A 13,921-nucleotide genomic window follows, 5' to 3' on the forward strand; every position below is an offset into this window, starting at 1 on the left:
GGGCCGAGCTCCCCGGGGCCCAGGGCTGGGGGCTGTTCCCCGAGCTTGCCCCCCTCCCCAGTTCAGGCTCTGAGCTCTTCTCTGAGCTGTGCAAGCTGTGCCCAAGGCCCCCCATGTGCTCAGGGTCCCAGCTCTGCTTAGGAGCTTCAGTGGGGGAACAGGATCTCCCTTCGCCCCGAGTATCACCAGACCCCCAGCTCTTCCCGGGCCTCCAAGCAGCCCGAGCTGTGGCTCAGAACCCTTCCCGTCCCCACAAGCAGACTCCCTCCCCTCACGAGCCGCCTGCCTAGCTGGGTCCCTGGTCCTGCCTCAGCCTCCTGCCTACCACCCCCTCCGGGCCCCAGCGCTCCCCATCTGCCTCTGTGAGTTGGGGCACATTCTGCATTTCTGAAATGAGGCTGGGGTCTGCAGGGCGGCCACGGCCTGGCTCCTTCCTCCCCAGCCAGCAACAGGCCGGCATTCTCAACAGCAGGGGGCGCTTTGGCTCTTCCGTAGAACCCCGGGCTCGCCTCCCTGCACCCCACACCTGCGGCCAACACACTGCAACTGAATGGGCCCTCTGTGTGCCTGCCGCTGGCTGGACCCCGGCCCACCCTGGGCGGTGGGTCTGGGTCTTGGTTGGCACCAACACCAAGGGGCCTGAAATCATGGAAAATTCGAGAATTTCCCACCTTCTTCTCCAGGTTCAGTCCCGCTCAAATGCAGAGCAACTGGCTGCCAGCAGGCTGGCCCCCCCTCCCCTGTGGCCAGCTCGGTCAGCCCCCCTCCTCAGGGATGCGTCCTTGCTGGGGCCTGCCCTGGCCTGTCCGCCAGCTGACCAACCCCTAGACCACCCCCAGACCCCACCTCACTCCATGCAACAGCCGCCTCCCCAAGGCCCATGGGCCACGCTCAGAGCAGGGCACCTTGGCCGCGGGGACCGGCCTTCTAGGCTCCAGGGTGGGCGAGGGGAAGCAGGACACGAGACAGGGGCCCAACCAGAGAGAATGAGACTGGGTGAGCCTCGTTATGGGGTGGCCCTCAGTGGGGCTGTGGCAGTTGGGGCTGTTTCCCAAGGGGCCTGGGGAGCGGGGCTGGCTCGTAGGTCCCTGCAGCCCCTTCACCCAGGGCCTGGGTCTCGGGGATCCTTAGCACTCTGCTGGTCTGACCGGCCCCGTCTTACGGATGAGGAAACAGCCTGGGAAGTGGGAAGGGACTTGAACCAAGCCATCAGATGACTCCTGGTCAGCCTGCACCCTTCTCCCTCCCACAGGCCCTGTGGACACCAGGATGGTGACGAGCTGCGTCCAGCCAGAGTCAGCCTGGAGGAGCTGCATCTGCACCCCGACTCCGAGCCCCAGGACGAGCCAGGGCCAGAGCAGGCAGAGCCCGTGGGCCTAGAGGAGACCGGCCGGGCCAGCCCGGACCCAGCAGAGGCTGAGGAGGCTGAGGAGGTGACAGTGGTGTCCCTCAGGGTCGGGTGGCGTCCGTCTCTGCTACCTGCTCACTCCGCGGCCTTGTGGGACCAGCCCCCAGAGAGCTGGCAGTGTGTAGCCCTCACATCCTCGGGGCGGGGGGAGGGGGGTTGGTGACTCTGCATGGTCAGTCCTGCTGCAGAGAATTCCAGAACCAAAGCATGTCAGGGCTGGGAAGGACCTGAGGCCCAGGCACGGGAGAGAGTAGGTTCCACGTGGAGCAGGAGGGGTGCAAAGCGGGTGCTCATCCAGGTCCCATAAGCTCAGATGTTTCCTTTCCAGCACCAGCAACGTCAGCGGCCCAGGGCGCCCAGCCCCTTGCTCTTGGAGGAGACCACCGAGCCGAGCTCGCCTCCCCTGAGCCCCAGCACCAAAGTAGGTCAAGCCCCAAGGCTGCTGCCTCTCCCTCCTCCCAGCCCCAGAAGCAACCACATCAGCCCAAACAGAGAGCACTGCTGCTCTTTCTTTGCCGTCCCCCGGGCCCCTGCCCTTCCCGCCACCCAGCATCCCAGAGAACACCATCAAGGCAGGGGTAGAGGGTAGGCCTTGCTCGGCTTCCAAGGCTCATTCTCTATCGCCCGGCACAGCTCATCGACAGAACCGAGTCCCTGAGCCGCTCCATCAAGAAGAGGTGTGTACCCTGATGGGTTCCCAGGCTAGGACTCGAGGTTCTCGAGAGAGGGGGTGGAGATGGGGGGCCTGAGAGAGCTCTCATGGGGCTCAGGGTGGGGTTGCAAGCCCAGTGAGGGGACACAGGGTGTGACCCTTCTCCTACCCTCCAGCAACAGTGTGAAGAGGTCCCAGCCAGCCCTTCCCATCTCCAAGATTGATGACCGGCTGGAGCAGTACACCCAGGCCATCGAGGTATGCTTAGCCCTCCTGCTCTGCTGGGTCTCCACTCTGTTCATGCAGCTCTTTTCATTCACCCAACAGTCCTCCATCCAACCAACACCCATCCATTCAACCAACACCCCTCCACCTAACCAACACCCTCCATCCAGCCAACACCCTCCATCCAACCAGCACCCTCCATCCAACCAGCACCCTCCATCCAGACAACACCCTCCATCCAGAAAACACCCTCCATCCAACCAACACCCTCCATCCAGGCAACACCCTCCATCCAACCAACACCCTCCATCCAGACAACACCCTCCATCCAACCAACACCCTCCATCCAGACAACACCCTCCATCCAACCAACACCCTCTATCCAGCCAACACCCTCCATCCAACCAGCACCCTCCATCCAATCAGCACCCTCCATCCAGACAACACCCTCCATCCAGACAACACCCTCCATCCAGACAACACCCTCCATCCAACCAACACCCTCCATCCAGACAACACCCTCCATCCAACCAACACCCTCCATCCAGCCAACACCCTCCATCCAGCCAACACCCTCCATCCAACCAACACCCTCCATCCAGCCAACACCCTCCATCCAGCCAACACCCTCCATCCAGCCAACACCCTCCATCCAGCCAACACCCTCCATCCAACCAACACCCTCCATCCAGCCAACACCCTCCATCCAGCCAACACCCTCCATCCAGACAACACCCTCCATCCAACCAACACCCTCCATCCAGTCAACACCCTCCATCCAGCCAACACCCTCCATTCATCCCATCCTCTTCCAGCCCTATGCCATGAACAGCGTGAGGACAGCCCCAGGTCTGTCTCATATCCCACCACATCACCTGTGCTCTACAGAACAAGGGGAGCTTCGCAAGTGCCCTGGATGGAGGAGCACACACCTTTTCAGAGCCTTGCTCCTGCCCTGGGTGGGGAATGCATCGCTGGGGAGATGCAGACACAGAGGATGTCCCCTGTGTGCTCCCTGGGCTCTCTGATGGGTCCCATGTGGCTCTCCACTAAAGTGGCATTGGGGTCTGTCTCCTCTGTAGACTGCTGGCCGGAACTCCAAGTTGGTTCGCCAGCCCTCCATCGAGCTGCCCAGCATGGCCGTGGCCAGCACCAAGAGCCGGTGGGAGACGGGAGAGGTGCAGGCCCAGTCTGCTGCCAAGAGCCCCTCCTGCAAGGTAGGCCCCCTCCCTGGGCAAGGCCATCCCGGCTGAGACCTCCAGGCTGGCCCTGGGCGTGGACGGCCGCCGGGAGAAGGGTGCTTGGCAGAGTGAAGGCAGAAGGTGCAACCTGCCCTGCCCTGCCTCTCCCTGGGCTCTCAGCCCTCCTCAGGAAGCAGGTAGGCAGGAGAGAAGGGCCCAGGGCTTCAGGCCCCCGGTCACTGTCTGCAGTGGTGGTGTGTCCTCCTTCTGTCCCCAGGACATTGTAGCTGGAGACATGAGCAAGAAAAGCCTCTGGGAGCAGAAAGGAGGCTCCAAGACTTCGTCGACCATTAAGGTAGAGTCTATCTGTAGTGGTGGCGGGGAGAGTGGGTCCGAGAGCAACAAGGGACCATTCTTAGTTCATCTAGGAGGGCTTCCCGGAGGCAGCAGCATCTCCCTTCTGCCATGCTCACCATTTGCTCTCGGGCTCCTTCCCCAACAGAGCACCCCATCTGGGAAGAGATACAAGTTTGTGGCCACCGGACATGGGAAGTACGAGAAGGTGCTGATGGACGAGGGCTCTGCGCCCTAAGCCTTCCCTCTCGGTGAGTCCAGGGCAGCGGCCTTCGCGGGTGAGTCCTATGTGAAGTGGGCTGTTCTGGGAACGTGGTGGAGTAGACAGGGCCTGCGGGTCCATGTCACAGGTAGCAAAGGTGCCTGTGGGTGCCAAAGGCCCAGCCTCAGAACTGGCCAGAACCCAGACGCTCTGGGTCTCCCACCCCACCCCGCCCCGCCTTACATCAGACCCCGTGGCCTCGGGCCTGCTCGGCCGTTCTCCAAGGAGGGTTCACACTCCCTCTTGGGAAGAGACCGTAAGGTCCCTGCGAGGCTCCCTGGGCAGGTGAGCTGGCCCGGCCACTGCGAGGCTGGTGTTGCAGAAACCGATGGGATGATGAGACGGGGCCCAGCCACGACCTCCCTGGTGTCCACTGACCTTCCCACCAGCGGTGCAGTCAGACAGGTGACCCGCTGCCATGGAGTGACACACTTTTATTGGTGGCCTGGGTCCCAGGGTCCACGTACAGCACCCACGATGTCCTGGGGTGAGTGGGGCTTCCTCCCCCCCCCCCCACTCCCCTCCTGAGTCCTCTCCGGGGGCTGTGGCTGGAGGCCTCCCAAGTCCCTCTGTGGCCCTCTCCCGTCCACCTCGGTGGGTCGCCCAACCTGTGGCCCTCCTTCCTCCCTCCCTGCCTGCCTCCCAGGAGACTGGGCAGGCACTAGTGTGAGGTCAGCCTGCCCAACTCCTGCCTCACGTGGACTTGGGCCCTTTCCTTCCTACCCTAAGCCCCCTGCCCCTCCACACATGGAAACCACCTCCTCCCTGCCCCCTGCTCCCAGCCCCGTCACTTCCCCATCCTCAGGCCCCTGTCCCTCCTGACAGCCCCGCCGCCCCCAGGTCCATGCAGCCTCTTCACTGGCTGTGGCCCCGCCTGTCCATCGTGGTCCCAGGCCTGGGGCCGCCCCAGCCGGCCGTTCACCGGAGCCTCCAGCCGGCCGCCGTGCGGTTGAAGTTCTTGGGTGGGGCGCTCAGCTCCAGGACGGAGTGGATTGTGGGAGGGGGCCGGGTGGCCACCTCCTGCAGCTTCCGGGCGTTGAAGCGCGGTCGGCACAAGAAGGGCAGGCGGCCCAGACCGGGCGGGGTGCACACCCCATCCCCAGGCCCTGCCTGGCTGTTGTGGGACTCAGCCACCGACATGCGGTACAGAACCGCATCCCACAGCCTGGAGGCCCGGGAGGCGGGGGGCCGGGGCGCCGGGTCCACGGAGGACCGAGGGGCCAAGTCCACGGGAGGTCGCAGGGCCGGGTCAGTGGGAGGCCGCGGGGCTGGGTCGGCGAGGCACTGCGGGGCTGGGTCGGCGGGGGCCGTCTTCTCCTGCTCCATCGGCTCGGGGCTCCGCTCCAGCCTCAGGAACGGGGCCTCTTCCACCTCCTCCATCAGCTGCTTCTTGAGGCGCATCCACCCACTGAGCCGGGGCTTGAGCGCAACTTTGGGGACAGGGCAGGGGTGGGGGCCTGAGGTTGAGGCGGGCGACCAGGCCCCTTGAGGGCTGGAGACCTGCTGGGGCTCCGCGGTGGGGCCAGCAGTCGGGGGCTCCTCCAGGTGCTCAGCCTCGGGGGCCACAGGGGCTGGCCTGGCAGGCAAGGGCCCCGGCGAGCGGTAGGTAGGCGCTATGGGCACCACGACCCGGGTGTTGGCCTGTCTGGGCCCCGCAGCCGGGAAGCCAGGGGGTGGCCTGGGCACAGGGGCCGCCTCCGGCCAGGGCTTGGCCGCCTGGGCCCCAGTAGGAAGAGGGCGGATGTGGGCGACCGGGACCCGGGGCTGGGCTCCAGGAGGGCAAGGGGCTGTGTCTCGGTCCTGGCCGCCAGACCCCCCATCAGGGGCCATCGGGGGAGACTCAGGGGCCCCGGCCCCCGGGGATGGCACCAGCTGGATGTGCACGCGGCTGATGTGGGTGTCCCCCACCGCGGGTGCTGAGACACGGGCAAAGCTGCTGGGTCCCCGGGCTGGGGCCGGGGTTGTGAGCAGGGGCCCCGGGGCGGTGAGGGGAGAGGTTCGTCTCCTGTGCGGGGGGAAGCTGAGGGTGAGCGTGGACTTCTGCAGGGGTGAGGGCACATGGCGGGCGACAGGGGCTTGGGGGGCGCGGGGCAGGGTGGCCGCCATGCTTGGGGCCTGGGCGGGGTGTGGGGCTGTGGGCTCTTGGTCGTGGCTGGCCTCGCTCACGGGGGACAGGGAGGTGCGGAACGCCCCTGTGGTGGCCGAGGGCCCTCCCCCGGCCCCCTTTTTCTGGGCCGCCTTTCTCAGAAGCTTCTGCAGAACCAGGTTGTCCTTCCCGGGCTTCGGTAGCAGGGGCGGTGGGGGCGTAGGGGGCCCCTGGGGGCACAGGCCCACCGCTTCAGGGGGCGTCAAGGCAGCAGAGATGAGCATGGTTGCACTCTGGGTGGGGAGGGACAGCAGTCAGCCAGCCCTCCTCACCCCCGGAAGGACCACCGGGGCCCTGCTTCCCAGCCCTGGGCCCCCGCCAGGTGCGCTCTAGGCACGTCCGTCTGCATCAGCAACTCTGTGTGGGCGGCTGTGCCGTCACTCGGGTTAGGAACGAGCCCACAGGGGCCCCGTCGCCGGTGGGTGACGAACGAGGGCTGGAGCGCAGCTGGGGCCGGGAGACCCACCGGCCAGCTCCAAGTGGGGGGCACGTGCTGGGCCGGGCGCCCGTGAGGGCAGGAAGAGCACCGCCCGCACACGCGTGAGGGGCGCCCTGCCGTCGCCGGCCCGACCACAGGCGCGTCCGCCGCGAGCCAGCGGTGAGGGTGGCGGCCAGGGGCTCTGAGTGAGGGGCTGCATCAGAGGTCGAGGGGCCTAGAGGTGGGAGCGATTTCCGCTGAGCTGTGCTGAACGGACCTTCCCGCAGACCTCCTGGCTGGGGTGGTCCCGGCCAAGCCACCCGCCCTGGTTTCTGGGCGCCATGTGGGAGCAAGGACATTGACAAATGGTGTCTGGGCCGAGCCAGAGGCCGCTGGTGTGGGGGAGGAGGGAGGCCTGGGGGCTGCTGGCTCCGCCAGGCAGGAGTGGATGGGCCCGGGGAGGGGTCTGCCGGGGGCTCAATCTGGGCTGCTGTCTGCCTCTGAGAGGCTGGGACCCCAGCAACCACAGGGACCCCAGATCTATGTCTGGGGGGCTGCCAGGCCAGCCATGATGGGCAACATACTCTGGGCCTTGAGTCCCCAGCAAGGCCCAGGGCTCAAACGCTCAGCCTCCGGGCAGCAGACCTCCAACGGGGAGGCAGAGACTGGAGCAGGGGCTGCTCTTGGTGGGAGGGGGTGTGGGTAGACCAGGGTGGCCACCAGAGCGGGGCTGGAGGCTGGGTGGGGCAGGGTGCCCCTTGGGATTGCAGCCTAACACCCCCTCGCCTGTGTTTCAGCTGTCCTGAGCCGGGTGCAGGCTGGGGGCTCCCTCCACACTCCCCACCCATGCTCCCGGGGAGTCCAGCCAGATGCCCACCCAGCCCTGCCGAAGAAGCCGCTTCCCATTGCCTGCCTGGCTGCCCACACCCCTCCAACACCTGCCACTGCCACCACCTCTGTCCCTGGACCTCCGGCCTCTCTCCCCTCCACTCCCTGACCCACCGGCTCTGCCTCTCACAGCCCGGGAGGAATGGGATTCTCACTGGTGCTTGGCTAAGGGGACCATCCCCAGAGGCCACACCCCCACGAGGCAGGGGTGCCCTGTGCAGAGAGCACACAAGCCAGGGGACATCCCCTTCAGGAGCCACCGATGCCTGTGCAGGACACTCCGGCCCTGCGTCCCTCCCTGCCTCCTGCTTGCAGCCCCTTCATTTGTGCAATAAAGCTCTTTCTGTCCCCACACGCTGGCCCTTCGCTGCTCACTAACTGGGGGGAGGGACACGGGAGCAGGGCTGGCCGGGGGGCAAGGGCCACCCCCCACATGGTGGTGGGACGCAGGCCTCTAGCCTCTGGGTTCAGGCACCCAGTCCTGTCCCTTGGCTTCGGGGATTAGACCCTTGGATCTGAGGTATGTGGTGGCCTAAATCCCAGCACACATGATGGGTGCGGGACAGCCCCCCTCTTCCAGAGTGTCTGTGATGTCTCCCCCTTGACTGGCCTGAGAGAAACTTCATAGCACCCAAAACAGTGCGCCCCTCCGGTCTGTGCACCTCCTGAGGACAAGACCTGCCTTGGGGTCATGCCCCATCCTAGTACCCAGGAGTTGCTCAGGGAAGGTTTGATGGATGGACAGATGTCTGAATGATGGATGATGGATGGATGGATGGACAGACAGACCTGTGGGTGGGTGGGTGGATGGATGGATGGGTGGATGATGGATGGATGGATGGGTAGATGATGGGTGGGTGAATGGATGGGTGGGTGGATGATGGGTGGGTGAATAGATGGATGGATGGGTGGATATATGGATGGACAGATGGATGATGGATGGATGCACAGACAGATGGATGGATACGTGCATGAAGAGATGGATGAATGGGTGGGCGGATGATGGGTGGATGAATGGATGGATGGATGGATGGATGGGCCTGTAGAGGAATGAGAGCTAGATGGGCAGGAAATGGCTGTGTGAAGAGTAAATGGGAGAAGAATTGGTCAGATAAACACATGCTGCCCAGACAGTGGATGGCTGGCTGGGTGGGTGGTAGATACATGGGTGGAAAGATGGGTATAGATGGATGGATGATGACAAAGAAGAAGGGAGGGAGATAGACAGTGGTCATGAGAATGGATGTATAAAAGTAAGTGGGTGGGTGGGTGAGTGGACACGTGTGAAGTGGGAGGCGGGGGGGGGGGGGGGTCCGCCCTGCTCCCCCTCCTCTCACTGGGCCTGCACGTGGCCTGACTTTGGGCCCTGCGCCCTCCGTATCCGGGGAGCCCCTTGCAGAGCTGGCAGGACCTTGGCCTGGACCTGGGTGTTCTGGGTTGGCTCTGCTCAGAGCCTCCGTTGCTAAAGTCTTCATGGTCAAAATCTGCCAGCCTCCCAAGACAGAGTAAACATGTCGGTGCAGAAGTGTTAAACTCAAAAAAGTCCTGGCACCTCTCTCACTCTGGCCCACCTCTGAGGCCGTGTCTGGGGACACGGTGTTCTCTCCCTTCCCACAGCTGGAAGGGGCCTGAGCTGAGGATAGCGGGGGCAGCACAGGTCTACATCTGGGCAGTGTGCCGGGACCAGGTGGACCACCTAAGGGGAGAGAGGCAGGTGGGGTGGACAGTGCCAGGGAGGCAACCAGCCACACTGCTCTGACCCTCTCAGCCCGTCAGGGTTGTCCACACCTGGCCCAGTCTGAGTATTGCTGATGCCCACTGCTGGAGTGTCTCAGGACCAGGGGGTCAGAACCTGTCCACCATTAAGGCCGAGAGGTTCAGAGGGATCACTGCCCAAGGGGTAGCTGGCTGTCCATCCATCTATCCATCCAGCCAGCCAGGCACCCAGCCACCCACCCACTCATCCATCCATCTATTCATCTATCCATCTACCCCCTCATCCATCCATCCATCCATCCATCCACCCATCTATCCATCCATCCATCATCATCCATCCATCCATCCATCTATCCATCCATCCATCCATCCATCATCCATCCATCCATCCATCCATCATCCATCCATCCATCCATCCACCCATCTATCCATCCATCCATCCATCCATCCACCCATCTATCCATCCATCCATCCATCCATCATCCATCCATCCACCCATCTGTCTGTGCATCCATCCATCCATCCACCCATCTATCCATCCATCCATCCATCATCCATCCATCCATCCATCCATCCATCATCCATCCATCATCCATCCAGAGTGAGGCCCCACCATCCGTTCTCTTACCTGAGAGGCCTCATCCCACCCCCCTGCTCCGGGCACCCGGGCCCCACGCGTGGGAGGAAGAGGAGCCCGATCTGTAGATCGCCCAGGCACCCGGGCATGTGGGGCGGCAGATGCATGGGGATGAGGAAGTGCCATGTCAGCAGCTGGCACCTAGGCCTGGTAGAGCCGGAGCCCAAGGCCTGGCAGATGCAGCCCAGCTGGCACCCAGGTCAGTTCAGGGCTCTCGGGCCCCAGTACCCCCAACCACGCACACTGGGGGCCAGGCCAAGATCTAAGGACTCCTGCCCTCCCCAAGGTCACTCCAAGGACAGCTGGCACCAAGACACTTGGGAGCCGCCCCTCCCCGGCTCTGCTCAGCCCCCCCCACACACACACACACACACACCATCCCCGGGTGGAGGCCCTGCAGTCAGCCCTCACACGCTTCCTGGAGTGAGGACCAGTCGCCACCACAACCCGGGCCGGGCCACCCCTTCCCTTGCCTCGGTGCCCTTCCAGCTCCCCCGAGGCCCTGCCCTGCCTTGCCCCTCTTCGCCCACCCCGGCCCAGCCAGGCCCGGGGACGAGTGTGGATTACCTGTTGGAGGCCCTCTGTGTCCCGCCGCCCGGCCAGCAGTGCCTGCTGGTGTGTCCGGCCGTACCATGGGCTTGGCGCCTGAGGGGAGGTCGCTGATGCCCAAAATAAAACCTGTCCCGTCCCTCTGACCTCAGCGCCCGCGCTCTGGCTCAGCCCGCTCACGGAGAGCACCTGCCACGGGCCACGCCGCTGTGTGGGCAGCCACCCTCCTCTGCTGGCCGAGCGGGGCCACTGCAGGTGCAGCCCTTGGGAGCCCCCTGGGCCCAGCATGGGGCAGGGGCAGCGGGCAGCTCCCTGGGTGCACGGGGCTTCCCAGGCCACGCTCCAGCAGGGCCTACAGACAGCCAGCTGTCCCCGACGCTATCCCGTGCGTGTCCCTGCCTCGGTGCTTGGGGAGGTCCTAGGGCTGTCGGCAGAGCGAGAGGAGCTCATCTGAGGAGGGAAGCACCCCCACCTCGGGGGTGACAGCAGGGGGCGGCTCAGGGATTACAGAGCCCACTGGGCAGAGCGTGGGTGCAAAGTGGCCGAGGGTCAGGGCTGCATGGGGCCCAACAAACCCTTGCCCACCAAGGACCTGGACCGGTGCAGGGGAGAACGCCAGGCCAGAGGGGCCCAGAGTTCCGCCCAGGAGGGTAGGGACGTCCCCCCAGTTCCGGCCTCTGGGGCTCCCCACTGCCGGCCCTCGGGGAGGTGGGCAGGGAGGGCCTCCACCTGCTGCCTCTGGCGAGGGACCACGGGTACTCCCTGCCTCCCTAGGGACCCTGGCCTTATCTCCAACTTGCAGGGGTGGGTGGGTGCAGCAAAAGCCTTCCAAGGGCCTCTGAGGCCCGGGGTGGGCACAGACTGGGGCAGGGCCGGGCATGCCAGCTCCCAGGCAGGTCCCCCTGCCACCCCTGCCGCCAACGTCTAGAGGGCAGCCGCCTCCTCTGTCCCCCTGAGCCGGGGTCTGGACGGAGGTGCCAGGCTGCTCTCACCCACTCCGTGCCTTGGTCTCCCTAATTCAAGGGGCAGGGCCATGGGGACCTGTGGCCTCCCTGTGCCCTAAGAATGTGCCCGCTGTTGGAGCGAGATGTGTGCTGGCTGGATGGTGCCACCTGGAGTCCTGAAAAGAAAGGGGGGGACCCACAGGCACGAGGCCAAGCCCGCTGTGAGGGGCATACCGAGCCCTGCCGGGAGCTCTGGGCTGACGGCAGAGGGTGGCCCCTGGCCTGGGGACGGGGGGTGCCAGGCCCAGCAGTCGCTTGTCCCTCTCACCTGAGTCCTCCCCACACCTCAGTGGCCTGTGCCCAGAGGATCAGGTCAGGCCTGGCTGTGGCCTGCCTGCAAGGGGGGCCTCGTTGAGGATTCGGGGTCCTCCACTCCACGGGGATCTCCAAGCCCTGGCCGTTTCCTCTGAGGGGCCGGTAGGTGGGCCAGGGCACTGTGTCATGTGCACCCCACGGTCACCAGGAACAGAGGGGCACCTGGGCTGGGGACCCCACACCTGGCTGGCCCAAGGAGAACGCTTGTGTGTCTCCGGGGCCACCTAATCCCTTCCTTCATCCTCCTCAGCCGCTAAGAATGTGCCTGCTGTCGGGGCATAAAAATAGAAGCTGACACCTCCTGGGGGCGGAGGGCCCTTGCTCCTCAGCAGACGCGCCCCATCCTCACCTCCTTGGGCCTCCTCCTGGGCTATTCCTATACTTGGTAAGGGACCCGCGTGGGCACGGCCCCGGCCACCCAGCCTTGGCCAATGGGCTGCTGGGAAAGATCGAATGTCACTATAACATAAGGGTGTGGGGCCGAGAGGGCAGCGCCCGAGCCGGTCCTGTCCACAGGGAGCTGCAGCCCTTTCTCCAGACTCAGCCAGGTGGGTACGGCCCAGGAGTCTCCATTCTAAGTGTAGTGGCCGGGAGCACCACAGGGGCACACTGGGATGCCACCAGGCAGCGGAGGCCCGAGGAGGAAGGGAACCTTCTGGAAGGTCCTGGGTGAGAGGACGGTCCTCAGGCTGGAGCTGGAGAGAGCTGAGGGATCGGAGACAAAGTGGCCAAGAAGGGCGCCTCCTGGGGCTCTGGGCTCCGAGTGGCTGTGGCTCTAATGCCGCCATTTGTACAGACGACACCCAGGCGGGGTGTCCAGGCCACCGGGAATGGCCGCCGGGCGGGGTGGCTGGGACCCAGGCAGCCAAGGACGGGAGCGGACAGGGCCCGGGGCGGGGGGTGCTGGGGGACGGGTCAGGGCCCACGGCAGTGAGTGGCAGGGCCTCCTGTGTCCCCCTCCCCTGCCCCCCCCCCAGCTACGTCTTGTCACCCGGGAAGGAGGGTGTGTGTCTCCCAAGGAATGCTGACCTCAGAGGCCGTTTCCACCCTCACCCTCTGAGGGCAGGACCACAGGGCCAGCTGGCCTCCTCCTCAGCTGTGGACGCGCCGCCCCCTGCCCCGAGCACCCTCCTCGGCCCCTCCTCGATGGACGGGGGGGGGGCGGGGGGGGAGCGGCACGGGGCCGTCGGCGGGGTGACCTTGCCACTTCACGAGGTGGAGGAGCAGGAGCCGGAGAGACTCAGTTTCCCACATGCAGAGTGGGTCTTGCTGCCTCCGACACCCAGGAACCCCCAAGAGCTCTGGAGCCCTCCCCGGTGCCCCTGGGGCTCCCCCCAGAAGGACAGAGGAACTCGGGCGGCCTGGGAGACCTACCGGGACACGGAGCAGGGCCGGCCTGGCCAAGACCCGAGCGGGCAGCTGCCCCGCAGCCCCCCTCCCACCATCTTGTGTTTCTGGGCAGAGGCGTCTTGGCTGACCCTGGTGCCTATTTCTAGACACCTCAGCTGCCACCGGCTCCTTAAAAATAACCCACGTCTGGGCTGGGGCTGTGCCCCCCCCACCCCCGAAGGAGGCTGACAGGTGTTGGGTGCTGCCAGGGCGAGAGGTGGGCACGGCAGGGCCAGGCCCCGGCTCCCCCTGACCCTCCTGAGAGTGGCCCTAGGGTCCAGGCTGGTGCGGAGGGTGTGGGGGCTCAGGAGCCGTGAGACCCCCCCTCCCACCGAGGACGTGGCCGGAGGCTGGAACTGGGGGAGCAGCGGATTCCAGGAAGAGCGTTGGGGATGGGAAGGGCCTCTGCTGCCTGGAGGCTCTCGGAGCGGCTGCTTAATGATGCATGGCGCTGAAATTGCTCTGGGAAAAGCAACATTCTTGACCCAGCTTTGCAGAGCTGCTCCCACCTTAGCAATGCGACGTGCATGCATTTTTCGATGATGAACGCGTGTTTTTCTTATACAAAGCTCCCCCGGGGGGGCCATAACTATTGTCTTCAAGTGAGCTGTAATGGGCTGTCAGGCGCTGGGCTGTCTCAGACCCCAGGCCGGCAATCTCCTGCAGCTGCTCCAGCGTTCCCAGGCCCTGGCCGCCCCGGGCGTGAGCGGTGGCCAGCTCACCGGAAAACGGTCCTCGAGCACGCTGGCCCGGCGCCGGCCGCACCTGGGCACGTGC

The 13,921-nt window shown here is 65.1% G+C and overlaps 2 protein-coding genes across 4 annotated transcripts in view; one reads left to right on the forward strand and one right to left on the reverse strand.

The window, feature by feature from the left end:
- LSP1 (lymphocyte specific protein 1) overlaps positions 1-13,921 on the forward strand; it is a 41,676-nt gene that overhangs the window by 26,802 nt on the left and 953 nt on the right. For 2 of the 3 annotated variants that reach the window (XM_070427087.1, XM_070427089.1), the window contains 8 exons: positions 1,253-1,433; positions 1,737-1,829; positions 2,042-2,085; positions 2,237-2,318; positions 3,368-3,502; positions 3,744-3,821; positions 3,969-4,071; positions 7,444-7,886. In XM_070427087.1, the coding sequence (XP_070283188.1) occupies positions 1,253-1,433; positions 1,737-1,829; positions 2,042-2,085; positions 2,237-2,318; positions 3,368-3,502; positions 3,744-3,821; positions 3,969-4,058 (703 nt within the window). In that variant the 3' untranslated portion in view covers positions 4,059-4,071; positions 7,444-7,886. Of the gene's footprint in view, positions 1-1,252; positions 1,434-1,736; positions 1,830-2,041; positions 2,086-2,236; positions 2,319-3,367; positions 3,503-3,743; positions 3,822-3,968; positions 4,072-7,443; positions 7,887-13,921 lie in introns of those variants that run through there. The other variant, XM_070427088.1, reaches the window with a different exon arrangement.
- Positions 4,827-6,514, reverse strand: PRR33 (proline rich 33). Its single transcript, XM_070427086.1, has one exon. The coding sequence runs from the start codon at positions 6,450-6,452 to the stop codon at positions 5,001-5,003; it is 1,452 nt and encodes a 483-aa protein (XP_070283187.1). The 5' UTR covers positions 6,453-6,514; the 3' UTR covers positions 4,827-5,000.

This window comes from Myotis yumanensis, unplaced genomic scaffold, assembly GCF_028538775.1.
Source record: "Myotis yumanensis isolate MYYU_CA2020_CCGP unplaced genomic scaffold, mMyoYum1.0.hap1 SCAF_10, whole genome shotgun sequence".
NCBI lineage: Eukaryota > Metazoa > Chordata > Mammalia > Chiroptera > Vespertilionidae > Myotis > Myotis yumanensis.

Excerpts from the sequence above, each read along its gene's own strand:
- PRR33 (XM_070427086.1), bottom strand. The coding sequence starts at position 6,452 with ATGCTCATCTCTGCTGCCTTGACGCCCCCTGAAGCGGTGGGCCTGTGC.